Source organism: Polyodon spathula, chromosome 52 (genome assembly GCF_017654505.1).
Source record: "Polyodon spathula isolate WHYD16114869_AA chromosome 52, ASM1765450v1, whole genome shotgun sequence".
NCBI lineage: Eukaryota > Metazoa > Chordata > Actinopteri > Acipenseriformes > Polyodontidae > Polyodon > Polyodon spathula.
The window spans coordinates 1,590,639-1,604,206 of NC_054585.1; the positions used below are offsets into that span (position 1 = coordinate 1,590,639).

Sequence of the window (13,568 nt, forward strand, 5' to 3'; positions counted from 1 at the left end):
ATGAAGTGGCTTGAAACCTACTCTCTGAACCCAAGTTACAAGCCCCAAAGCTCCTAGTTTCACAGACCCCTTGGTCGCTAAGTAGTTTTTGAAAATTATGCAAGCATTACACATTCCCTGCCATGGACATATCTTATTACAGGTGTCAGCACTAATAAAAGTGGTACATCTGGGGCATGTGGAATACAATCTCATATCAAATCCCTAGCCGGACAGTCTCAGATTCATGACAGCAGGACCGTCGTACCTGTGGCAGCTCTAGGGCCTTCATCACAGCAGCGAAGCCGAACATGTTGCCCAGGTTGCTCTTGAGCTCAGCTGCCAGCTGGATGGTCTTGTGTAGCAGGGCAGCACGTTCCTCTGTACTGCCAGTGCAGCCAAGCAGATCCACCGCAATCATGATCGACATGGTGTGGAACCTGGGGGGCAATGACATCATCGTTAGAGACAGGGAGAGCAATTACATCATCGTTAGAGACAGGGAGAGCAATGATCTCATCGTTAGAGACGGATAGCAATGATCTCATCATTAGACAGGGAGAGCAATGACATCATTGTTAGAGACACGGCGGGCAATGAACTCATCGTTAGAGACACAGAGAGCAATGATCTCATCGTTAGAGACATGGAGAGCAATGACATCATTGTTAGAAACATAGAGAGCAATGATCTCATCATTAGAGACATGGAGAACAATGATCTCATTGTTACAGACACGGAGAGCAATGACATAATTGTTAGAGACACGGAGAGCAATGACATAACCACCTCTCTCGAAAAATCAGCTTTTGAGGGGTTATTTCTGAAGCCGTCCCCATGGTTGAAAAGTCCTAGCCTAGCAAATAAAGATCTAAGCAAATACCTAGGCCCTGAAGCATGGGCTACATGCACACTCACACTGCAGTGGGCAACTGAACAGGACTGAGCTGGCATGTAATCAGCGATCAGACCACTGCAGGTTCTCTGGTAGGTTAGTTCACTCAGGCTGAAATTATTTTTGCAAGCTTCTAGTTTATGCATCATAGCAAACATTTTGCTCACCTCTCCAGCAGGTCCAGTCTCAGCTGTCTCCCATGGGGGAGGGTCAGTAACTCCAGCCCTGAGCTGACCCCCATCATCTTCTGCATCTCCTTGGTGACACCCAGGATTCTAGCAACCTGGAGACAGAAAATAAGAGGACTGTTAATCAGCTATCCATGCTGTAGGAGAGAGAGACAGAGAGTCAACACTAGAGAGTGGTCCATCTGTCTAATTCCTTAAGGGTTTTAAAAAAGTGAAAATATGGAACAATTTCCTTCATTGTGTAATATGCATTTTTGAGTTTCAGAGTTTCATAAACTCTTCATAAATGTGTAAAGTGTGGTGTGACAGAGCCGAGATCCTGCACATGTGTTGTGTCGAGCCAACTCCATGTGAGAATGTGGCTGGAAGTGAATAATTCATGATTAATTGGGCTCCAGCAACAAATCCTTTGTTAGGGAGAGAGTTTGGGTGATCAACCTGGGCGCTTAGGGCTGATTTTGTAAAACATTGAAGTGAAGGCAAAGGCCCAAGCTATATTCTATTGTTTTGTTTAAACCTTTTATTTTGGCCCTCGTGCCATTTTTTTGTTTATTTGTTAACACTTATTCATTTGTGTAATAAATCTGTGCAACAGCACCTTTAAACTACAGCTTCTGCCTCTGGATCTGTTTCCTGACATTTACCAGCCTTGTCTGTGACACTATCCTTTCGCATATGGCTTTTTACCCAAACAAAACAATATGGGCCATATTTTCAAAATGTGTACTTTAATTAACTCCTATTTTTGACAAATATAGTGCTTAAGAGACCTTCAGTCACATTTCTTAGATGTTTGGTACTAGTTTTGTAAAGTAAATAAGTGTTTCTCTCATTTAAAAAATAATCTTTGAGATTATAGTCCATGTGTCTTCAAAGGTAATGCAGTACCCAGCTATATACTCAGATACTCTGTAACATGTTCTACCTGTTTCAAAGTTGCTATAACAAACTTAAAACAAGCACAGAAGCAGGATTTGTATTAAAGATTATACATGTATTTGCATTCACAGACCGTGCAGTCGGCCTGGGTGAGGTGCTTGGCAGTGGTCTTGGCATCCACTTCAGCTAGCAGCTCCTTCACCCTCTTGAGCACGCCCATCTCCAGAGGCTTGTTCTCAGCGGGCATCAGCAGGGAGGGGTAAGCGTTGGGCTGGAAAGCGGAGGCTGTTTCAACCATAGGCACAGTGAATCTCTCCTCCACGGACCCACCCCCCGGCCACCTGCCCACCTCCTCCACTTGCAGACGCTCGACGTAGCTCTTGGCGGGCAGTGGGACTGGCATGGTGGGGCCAGGGGGTTGGCTGTACCCATGGGCGGGGGTGGAGTGGGTGCTGGGTGGAATCTCAGGGCAGGGCACGTTGTTGTTGGAGGACGGGCAGAGCTGCGGTTCACTGGAGCGACGCATCACTGGGGAACTAGGCACCATGCCCACTACCCGCCCCACTGCTGGGTTCTTGTGTCGGTTAACTGGGAGGGGAAACAGAGAGAGAAACCCAGTTAGTGCTGGGCCTCTAGTATCACTCTGGTGCAAATAAACAATGAATGAAGTCGTCTTTTATTAAGGGTTTTGCTTTAAATCTTTTATTAAGAGTTTTATTTCAAATCTCCTCATTTCAAGACTCTCCTTTTTTTCCTTTAAATATGAAATCGGTGTATTACAAAAACAAAAATGACCACAAGATGTAATTCAGCCTTGTTTTCCTTATCAAGAGGAGCAGGACATGCATATTTAGTCCAAGTCCAAGTGTAGTCCAGTTTACTGGTCTAGAAACTTCAACTTCATCATACTAGCACTAGTGTATAATTGCACATACACCACTATAGACTACAAACTACACAGAGAAACAAGCAGGCTAGGCTAGCAGATGGCAGAAGGGTGCTTTACAATCCTGACACAGGTTTAGTGTAAAATATTGCTTCCTCCACAGTACCAAAATACTAATTGGAAGAGCAGGCTCCAACAGAGAGGGCTGGCGAGACAAAGCAAAACCTATTTTTCCACAACAAAGACAGAATGTGCAGCACGATGAGGATTGCGTTGTTCCAAGTTTCTGAGATCACTTAACAATCTGTTATCCCAGAGAAAACGGAAACAATGGTGTTGAGTTTGTGAGACAGGGGCGAGTAAACATGGCAAATCTTGGCGCGCACAGTCACAGTGTCTGAAGCGTATGCTTCGTTTCCATGAGCACGGATTGACCTCCAATCCGAGCTGATCCGGGTTCTCCCGTATTCCTCCCGAACCCCCATTGACAGTCTACCCAAGTTTCTCAATGGTTCTTTCCCAGCCAGCCTTGTGGCTATGGTCATCTTGATTTCTTTACGAAACCGAAAGGATGGACGGTATTGCTTGGCTTCCGATAGTCTTAATAAGTCAAACATGGTGCCTGTAAATGAACAATTAGAAAGTGCGGTACGGCTCTGTGCCATTATTTCAGATCATGACTGATTTTTATTAAGGTAATATCATGTCTCCAGGGTCTAGAGACTGAAGGATCTTATCCTCCCTAGGAATGTAAATGCTCATTGTAGTTCACCAAACGGTTTTTGAATGAAGAATGAGTCTAGACTGCGCTCTCCCTATTTTATTAGATTTTATTAGATTGTTGTCTTTTAGGAGGATAGCCCATCATTATGGCCATCCCGTGTATTGTGATGCATACTGTATTGTGACCTGCATATCGTGATTTGTATCATGACATTAGTGTAATGTTACAAGCCTAGTCTTCAGTAGAAAAGGACTAACAAAAGGAATCTGAGCAGCATACATATCTGCTTGACTATTAACTGAAAAACTTGAGTTTACTTTAACAGCAGTACCAATGTTAGATTTCAAATAATGAACCGCTGCCCTCTTGTGGTTAAAGTGTTCTAGGCAAAACCTACAATCACTTGCATCACTTTTTAAACCTGAAACTAGATATACACTCAAAAGTGTTCATTTAAGGGCCTCTGTATTCCAAAATGAATACAGCAATTATGGCAAAGCATGGTAGAGCACACAGAGGTATGTTAAAGCATGGTGAACTGCAGAGGCACATAGCACATGTATTAGGGTAGAAAGAAGCTTGGTCATTCTTCCTAGTATTGACAGGGATTATCTGAATGGACTCACTGGTGCTATAGGCAGGGGAGAGTGGCGCCTCACTGACTGGAGACATTGGGCAGCGGTAGTCCTGGATCTGATCCATGCTGACAGCGCAGTTCCGGATCGCCTCCTTGTGGTGAGGGACGGAAGGGCTGTGTTTATAGAAAAAGGAGAAAGTTACTGTATTAGTGGAGTGGAGTTCAGCACCGGTCCAGGTACAGCACAGGGAGTGGTCTAGAGTCTGTGAAAGGGAAGGGACAGCAGACTGAAGCCCCTGTCTTCAACTGGATGCGCCCAGCACAGTTTTCCACATATTAAAGTGATTATAGCAAACAAAATAATTCTAGCAATCTTCCATGTCATGCATTCCCATCCCCATTTAGGTCTCACAAGTGCAGTTATGAAAGTAATTACATGCATTTTAATTGTAGCCATGGTACAAGGTTAAAGCAAGCTCTGTTTGTATGTCTTACTTTCAGGTAGTCTTGTACTTCCTAGGTACTTTCACCTGGAGAGTAAAACTGCCATGTACTGAATGTCGGTAGGAAGTTAGTGGGGGTATAGCTCCCCCGTAAGAAAGAAAGACCACCTTTTAGCACATAAAAACAGGATCTTAGGGGGGCTTTGATCAAATATTTTTTTCATTCTTAAAATGATAGATAATGAGATAATTTGCCATGATTTTATTTGTTTTACAATTCATCACATTTTGCATGATTCATTTTGATTATGCAAAAAGTCTAATTAAAAAAAAAAGTGTATTTTGTGGGTTTAGCTGGAGAACAGATGAAAAAGAAAAACAATGAATCCTTTAAAAGTTCCAATATTAACTAAAGGTGAGGACTAAGGAGAAAAAAATTAGATTTGAGGAGGAACAAATTTAACAGAATAAGAACAACAGTTGAAAGAACACAATTTAATTAATACAAATAATACAATTTCAGTTGTGTACCTGTGTGGTAATTTCTCTGTTGTCAGCCCGTCTGTCATGGTGACGCTCCGCCTCTTGATGTACGCCCCCCTCTGATTGGCTGGGGAGTGGCAGAGGCCGTGCTTGCCATTGACCAGGGAGAAGCTGGCCTCCAGGTAGCGCAGGGGCAGGGTGCGGTTGATGGGGAAGTGGATGTGAGCGCCGCCCTGCTGGGAGAGCGGCCGCCGGTTGCCCGTGTAGAACAGCACAAGGGCGGGCACGGTATCAAAGCTCTCATGCTCCAGCAGGTACTGCACCCTGGAGGACGAGTCGCTCGTCTTCACCAGCACCTTGCTGATCTTGAAGTGCAGCACCTCCTGGTTCCAGCGGCTCGTCAGCACGTAGTCCCCCACGCTGGTGAGGGAGTCTCGGACCAGGAAGTCTCCATTGCGAACGACCAGCGTCTCTGAAACCTGCCCACAACAACAAATACAACCTTTATTTCTCAATCACCAGTCAGTATACAGGTCTCCACTAGGACCCAGAGGAAATGACAACCAAATGAGGTAGTGTTGGCGCGCAATGTGTTAGGAGAGATCTATGCAGTGAGGAGAAAGCAGAGCCCAGTAGTAAAGAAGTGTTTCAACAAGTTTTTCTCAATCTTGATGCTATTTCAGACGTCTGTGGTCTCAATGCCACAGTGTTTTATGTCTAAGTGGCTGCAAAATACTCCCTCGCGTCCTCTGAAGAGGGAGTTCACGACCACAAAGCGGCAAACTGAATGAAATGAACGTTACTTTTAATTGTATTACTATATGCACCAGCTACAGAAACTGATCCCCACCTCACTTTTGAAACCAAACAGTTGAAACAGATACAATACTAGCAGACTGTCTCAGTTTTCAGCCTTCATTCTTTTGACCCGGTCAGAAACAGTAACATTTTAAGTCGTCCTGCGTTTTTTTATTTTATTTATTGTATTCACATTTCTCTTTATAAGACATATATTCGGCTGTGTTAACCAATCAAATAATAAGTAAATCATCTTCTGGATTTTTTGTTCTCATTCTGATTGGTGTCCATCACATGGAAGTAGCGGATCTGTTGTTTCTAATTTGGTTTTTGTACATCTAACACATGTTTTGATTAGATGACAATAGAAAGAAAACAGCTCTTATGATCTGCAATAAATATACCCAATGTTTAATGTTTAAATTATCATTGTATTACTACATACTGTTATTTTAAAGGCTTCAGAGTTGCTACATCGTCAATGAATTGAAGAAGAAATACAAACGCCCCAGATGTTCACTCTGGTAACCCTGTACAACACACACTTTCAAGAGAAGGGAAAGCCAGCTACAGTATTTCACAAGGCATATAAAGGGTGCTTATGTTAAATCACTCAATTAATTAAAATCACCCTGTTACAGTGACCTTGGGTGAGCTATGAAAGTTGTATAAGCTGAAGTTATTTCTCCTAGAACAAAGAAGAATTAGGCAGAACTTGGCTGAAGTCCTTACAATCACAAAAACCCAAACCAAGACTTAAGCGCAGCTTCCATTTCACAGTATCAATCTCATCTGTGCAATTTTGAAAGAACATGCTGCAGCAAATATGTATTTGCATATAAGCAAAATGTATATATGGGACCATGGTTAATAGAAAGCTTTCATTTTGAATGCCTTCATTTCATACACTTTGTTGCTGTGTCACTCCCGAGGCCACTGGCTGCAAAGTATGTCAGACAGTTAAGGGGTGGGGGCAGTTTTTTCTCCAGGGGAAATTACCGAGTTGAAATCTACCTGAAAGTAAGGCAGAAAATACAGCTTCCTTGAGCTAGATATACAATTAAAATGTCTGTTTGCTATAACATGAGGTTCTGGCAAAACTGCAGATGTAAGGCCTGCATTCAGCAGCTAGTTGAAATGATCTGCAGGTCAGTGGAAGAATTTCATTAGCTAGAACCCCTCTCAGTGGTATTCATTTAGTAACATAAATCATAATTGTTGACAATTCCCCTTTGAGGGGGCACATAAGGTTTATAATATTCATGTCATAACTCTGATGAATGCATTAGGCAGCTACTTGACTACTGAGTATATGCTGCAGGAGAGAACTGGAAAGTAGTAAATACAAACTGGCAAAACAATTCAATTAACTTTCTCATGTGAGTGAAATTTGAGCTTAATCTCATTAGCTGTGTGAAAACGCAGTCAGGGTTATCTAGATTAGATGAACATAACACTCAGTGGATACTGGAGTTAACAGTTAATTGGAAGAACACTGCGGTCAGTTTGGAGAGGTGACCATCCCTTTCTGCCCTGGGAGCAACAATAGCAGCGAATTCAGATTGTACAGATCTAAAGCAATCTATAGAAACGCTGTGATGCAGTGTACCTATTGCAAAAAGACAAACATTCTATGTTTTTCCTATAGTAATATATATATGATTTTATTGTAAGGGAGAATACAATGACGCAGACACATGTGAGGAAGCAAAATTACAGTTAAAGGTCCAGTTTTGACTGCATCCTTTATTAAAATAGAACTAGCTACCCAAACTGTAAGCAGAAAAAAAATACATGTGATTACATTTGATATAATCTCCATTTTCTGAATATGTATTGGTGACCTCTCTGATATCCTGTTATGTATGATTTTCTACTGATGTGTCAGATAAGATAATTGTTTTCCAGCTTTAATGTATTCTTTGTACCATGAGTAGTGATTAAGCTTACGCTTCATTTCTTGATGGACGGGCTGACGACAGAGAAGCATATCCTTTGTGTTTAGCCTCTAGTGTAATTCTATTAAAAGACTTTGACGATCTGGAGTAAATCGCTGAGAATCAAGGGTCAGAGCAGGAGATGGGGCAGTCTCTTACTGCAGCTGATTTAGCTAGTTACAAGTATCAATCAACTTTTTGAAGTCATTTTAATACAAACTGCTCAGAAGGATTGCAAACATCATAAAAAGTAACAGGGACAGTAAAAATATAAATTGAAATTAAATTTGAAGCTATTTGCTCTTTTATCATTTAAGCAGGATCAATATTGTTGACTAGTAATACATTAGAAATGAGCTATTTAAAAAAGAAATGGCACTTTTTAAAGACCATGTTGTGAAAAAGAACAGGCTGTTCAGCCCATCAGGATCCATTCCTGTCTAGCACACCATCACTGTGAAAAGTTCAATATACAATACAATATAATATAGCTGTATTAATATTAAACTTAATACAACTTAATACACAGCTATGGCCAAAAGTTTTGCATCAACTAGAATTTTAAGACTGAGACACAATAGAAAACATTTTAAAAAACTATATGAACATAATTTTGATCTTTTATTTAAAATCGTGTCATTAAAAACTACAAAATGATATCACAAAAGTCTACTGGAAGCCATAATAGTAGTGTAGTATTTCATGTTAGACTTCAAAATGCCACATTTTTAAATTTTTGTCAGTTTTTCTTTAAGTATATGGAAACTACAAAGCGGTATGTAATTCAATTATAACGTTAATGTAACATTATTCAACAAGTTTCATTCGACTTTACAAAGCAAAATGAATGAATTCTTCAGGGTTATGCAAGACTTCTGGCCAGAGCTGTATATCTCTGGAATAGAAAATACGATTGAGCGCTGGAAAAGCATGGGAAAGTTCGACAGGCATAAATGTATGTGTTCTTTTTCTATGTATGTATAATTTTAAATAAGAAAATCTTTTAAATTTAACTTGCTGTAATATTTAAATGCATTCCACTGGTGTAATTTCACCTTTTACCAGCAGAGGGGGCTGCAGACAAAACCGTTGTAAAACTGGAAAAGGGGGATGGGTAACCATGGTAACCTCATACATTGTTTAGACACAATGAGGATTTTCTTGTTTAACTCTGCTAAGTATCCATGTTAGAATACATTATGATAATATGCAGTAAAGTAGGATTAAATGCAGCTTGATAGACACTAATTGCAGAGGTTCTACAGAAGCATTACTGGGGAAGTTGCCGATGTTGAATGCAGGCTACTTCATCTCAAACTGCTCTCTGTTCCCTGAAGAAATTCAATTGAATTCCAAATGCATTCTTTTTTCTGTTTTGTCTGCGCATTCCTCTGCTGTCAGTCCGTAATGCACAGTTCTGATCACAACCATGAATTATGAGTCAGAACTGTGAAGTCATGTTTAATAGAGTGTGGGTTGCAGAATTAACAGCCATGAAACCAGAGGATGCAACATCATGAATTGTATTGTAATACTTTTGATGCCCTGCCATTATGGATGCTGTCCCGTGTCTCTGAGATAAAATGAGGTTAAAGGTCTACAACCACAAAGGCAGATGAGCCCGGCTCTTTTGAATAGCGGTTCAGACGCTTGCTTGCAGGGTCACTGGTTTGATGAGCCAGGCTCTTTTGAATAGAGGTTCAGACGCTTGCTTGCAGGGTCCCTGGTTTGATGGGCCCGGCTCTTTTGAATTGCGGTTCAGACACTTGCTTTCGCTGTCGCTAGTTTGCACAGCCTTCACCCTGTTTAAGGAAATGTATATGAAGTGAATATAAGAGGGTGGGGTAGCCTGGTTCTAACCAAACAAAATCAGCCAATAAGGAAAGTCAAGGTGTCTGACTGCAGCTCACAGAGAACATCACTGGGAACTACTCCAAAAAGAGCAATGTGTTGGGATCAGTGAACAACTGCAAGGTTTGAGCAATGGTTTCAAAAGGACCAGTACATATGGATAAGAGAAGCAGGTTTAGTTTTCACAGGCTGAAAAAAATGTTTGGCCTTTGACAAATGGAGGCGATGTACAATTGTGAAATAAACCAACCACACACACCCCCCCCCCCCCCCCCCCCCCCCCCCCAAAAAAAAAAACATTGCGTATTGTGGCCTGTTTATTCCAATTCCTAGGGCAATAAACCGAGACATATAAACTTTGGAATAAATAAGATTCCCCGTGATTTTCATCCATCGCAACAGACCACATTTTCAAGGTCATAGTCAGGGCTGTTCATTTTCGGTTTTTATTGTTTGATCACATGATTCTGTTTCATTGATAATGTAATAAAAAAGGCAGCTCTTTGTTTTTAATTCAAACCAAACATAAAAAGCGAGTGAAGTTAAATAGATTTTCCCTGATTTAAAATCTTAATGACTCATTGCAAATAACAGTTTTTTCTTAATTAAGACTTACATCAATTTAACTTAACTGGCTTTTTGTGCATGGTTTGAATTAAAAACAAGGAGTTGTTATCAGTGAAACAGAATCAGTCGCATTCAAGTTACAGAGAAAAAACTAAAGCGGTCAATACAATACAAATCAACATTTATCCTAGAGTTTAATTAAGAAACAGAGCCGTCTCAAAGCCCCTCAGCTATAGTGCGCGTGTGTGGAGGTGTGTCTCACCTCTCTGGGGATGCGCCCATGGTACCAGCCATGGCTACGTGGGTCGCTGCTGCTCAGCTTGAGTTCCTCCTCCAGCTCACGACGCAGCTTCTCAGGGGGCGAGTCGATCAGGTACTTCTCCTTCGAGAACTGGGGAAGAGAGAAAGAGGACACAGCTTAGCCGACGGGAGACTCTCACTAGCAGTTTATACATGATATTGTTGCATTTAGCACAGTTTGTTATGTTAACCCTTTATATCCTGGAGAGGTTGTAGTAGAAATGATAGCCGGTGCATGGCGTAGTTGTGATGGAATCTTTTATTAAGTTACTCTTATTACAAGTAGAATCAATCCCACTAACACAAATGAGCTTAGACCTGCCAGGAAATCCAGGTTGAAAAGGGTAAATATAATAACCACAGAATAAGTAGACACAAAACAGAAGCTACATTCAATCAACTCCCTTGCCTGGGGTCATTTTATAGTCTATTTTTTTTTTGTTTTACTTGCAAAGATAAACTGATTAAGTTGTTCCCTGTCTCCCCAGAGGGAAGTGGCTATCAAATTGCTGTTGCTTATTCTCAGAATTAATTTGATGCATTTCGTTAGCGCAGCAGGCGTGAAGAACAAAAAAGTGGAACGGGGTTAAGCGGCGAGCTGGCGGTTTACTCACGCCTCTGTGCCGATTCCTAGCAGAGCGAGAACAAAAGCTGCTTCACAGGCGGTGAAGTCCGGAAGGCTCAAGTATTCAATTCTATGGTTCTACCCTTAAGTGAGTGACCAATTCTTTAAAATACATTTCCCTACATCTTAGTAGCTTTAGAAACGTCATTGCCTCCCTCTCTGTTCTGCTAAAGATTGTGTTTGTTCTTGTAGTATTTCAAACCTCTGGTACTTCCTGGTACATTGTCACTTCCTTCCATATATATAATGATGATGATGAAAAGTAATTCACAAACTCTGAAAACTCACTACAGTATTTGTATCATGTCTACAAAGATGGTAGTCATTGTCCAGGTAGGCAATTTTGTTCTTCAGCCCTAGTATGACTGAGTCAAGTGATCTTTATAAAGAGCTGGTCCTAATTGGAGGGATCTTGAGACTGACTGGGTCTGACAGAAAGTGGTCTGGGCAGGTCTTTATATGGCGCTCGTCATAAGCAAAGAGTTCACTGTAGTTCATATATTGTTCTGCTTATCATTGGTTTTGGTTGTAGTGTGGATTTGTTTCTCCCATTTTACAGAATAGAAAATCTTTACCAACCCAACTATGAAATCACTCGGATCTTAAAATCTTTACCAATCCAACTATGAAATCACTCGGATCTTAAAATCTTTACCAACCCAACTATGAAATCACTTTGCTCCTAAAATCTTTACCAGCCCAACTATGAAATCACTCGGATCCTAAAATCTTTACCAGCCCAACTATGAAATCACTCTGCTCCTAAAATCTTTACCAACCCAACTATGAAATCACTTGGATCCTAAAATCTTTACCAACCCAACTATGAAATCACTCGGCTCCTACTGAATGCCACAGTGCCTGTGCATTTCAAGACGATCAGTGTTCTGCAGCTTTACTCAAGTGTGGATTTTCTGTTGACAGATCAGTTTTATTGCATGTCAGACTCAGTCCAATCGCACAGCATGTCTGCCCCAGGCTCCGAGTAGCTGGCAGGTTTGTACGTTCTCAGCCTGCCAGACTCCCAGCTAATCAAACCTGAATGAAAGAGCTGACTGACTCTACCTCAGGTACTACCTTCAGAAAACAAGCAGATTAGATCAGTGCTGGTATGCTAGGCTGCTGCACAGAGTGGGCAGCTCATTAAATCTTAAACAGATCCTGGATTTCACAACAGAAACATTTCTTAAAGCTGCAGTGTCCCACATTCAGGTTTGAATACACTTAAATATGATTCCTGGTTGATCCTGAAACGATTCTATAAAAGACTGCCTTCCCTACAGCTACCTACACTAACACATAGCACCTCAATAAACAAGCACACTTGCTCCTAATTGCTAGGTATTATAAATTATTGGCAATCAATCAATCAATCTTTATTTAAAAACTGCTTCCAGAGATATCCGAGTGGGTTTTTTTTTTTTTTGTAACACAGTCCAAGAGAACTCAGTGCTGTATATCTTGCTGTAATATAAGAGCACCACTAGAAAACAGGATTTCAGTTGCTTGTAGAGGTACTGAAATACAGCAAAGTCCAGCTCCCCGGGGACTGCTAAACAAATTCTTTGGTTCAAGCAGAAGCAGGCCACTCTGTAATCTCTGTCTCGCAGCTTCACTTCAACACAGACATTGTAGTTAAAGAGAACGCTGCCAGCCAGGCTTCAGAGGGACTCCCACTGAAAGTCAGGGCCAGTATAGACATGCATCATTCATATGCATGCCCTGTCACAAACTAAAGACTGTTAAATTTCACTAAGATGGAGGGAATTCAGCAGGGCCACAATTTATGAACAATTAGAAGGATTTTCACTGTGTTCCTGCATTTAAAAAAAACTTGAACCAAGTTTCAGCAATGCGGCTGACCAGGTCCTCTGATTTAAAAAAACACCTGAGGCATCTCTCAATACTCCCTTCAAATGCAAAATGATGACATCACAATCAGTCACGTATCTTAATCGTATTCTCTTCATCTTCATAAATCACTTCCCTCTTTTCAATTGAAACTGACTTAAGAAAGGTTGGTAATAAATAGAAAACAGCATGGTAGTGTGTAGTAGAGTTAAAGGACACGTGTCTTAATCAGCACCTTGGTTTTCAGCCTCAGTCTGTTCACGGTCTACTTGTGTAGGCATTCCCTGCCACACAGACGCTCAACGTCCTACCATAGCTGCCATTTAGGATCACACTACAGCAATGCCATTGTATCAGACAACAGCTCTATTAAGCTGATCCTATACTGTAATCCTGTACAATCCTAATTGCCCCACTATTAACTAACCTGTTTGAATTGCAAACAAAAATCGCACACACTCACCGTTATTTACTGCCTGTGATGTTAATTGCCATTTTCACTGAATTAAGATCCTGGTTTTAATTAGCATAACTGCTTCATATGTTTATTGTTATGCAAATAAGCCTCCTTTTACAGAAAGGCAG

At 41.0% G+C, this 13,568-nt stretch overlaps 1 protein-coding gene across 3 annotated transcripts in view; it reads right to left on the reverse strand.

Moving 5' to 3' along the window:
- The window catches only part of LOC121307071 (SH2 domain-containing protein 3C-like), a 74,047-nt gene that overhangs the window by 4,315 nt on the left and 56,164 nt on the right, over positions 1-13,568 (reverse strand). For all 3 annotated transcript variants that reach the window (XM_041239178.1, XM_041239180.1, XM_041239179.1), the window contains 6 exons: positions 10,470-10,598; positions 5,103-5,533; positions 4,178-4,302; positions 2,075-2,529; positions 1,042-1,157; positions 248-419 (listed from right to left, as the gene is read on the reverse strand). In XM_041239178.1, coding sequence (XP_041095112.1) covers positions 248-419; positions 1,042-1,157; positions 2,075-2,529; positions 4,178-4,302; positions 5,103-5,533; positions 10,470-10,598 — 1,428 coding nt within the window. The remainder of the gene's footprint in view (positions 1-247; positions 420-1,041; positions 1,158-2,074; positions 2,530-4,177; positions 4,303-5,102; positions 5,534-10,469; positions 10,599-13,568) is intronic.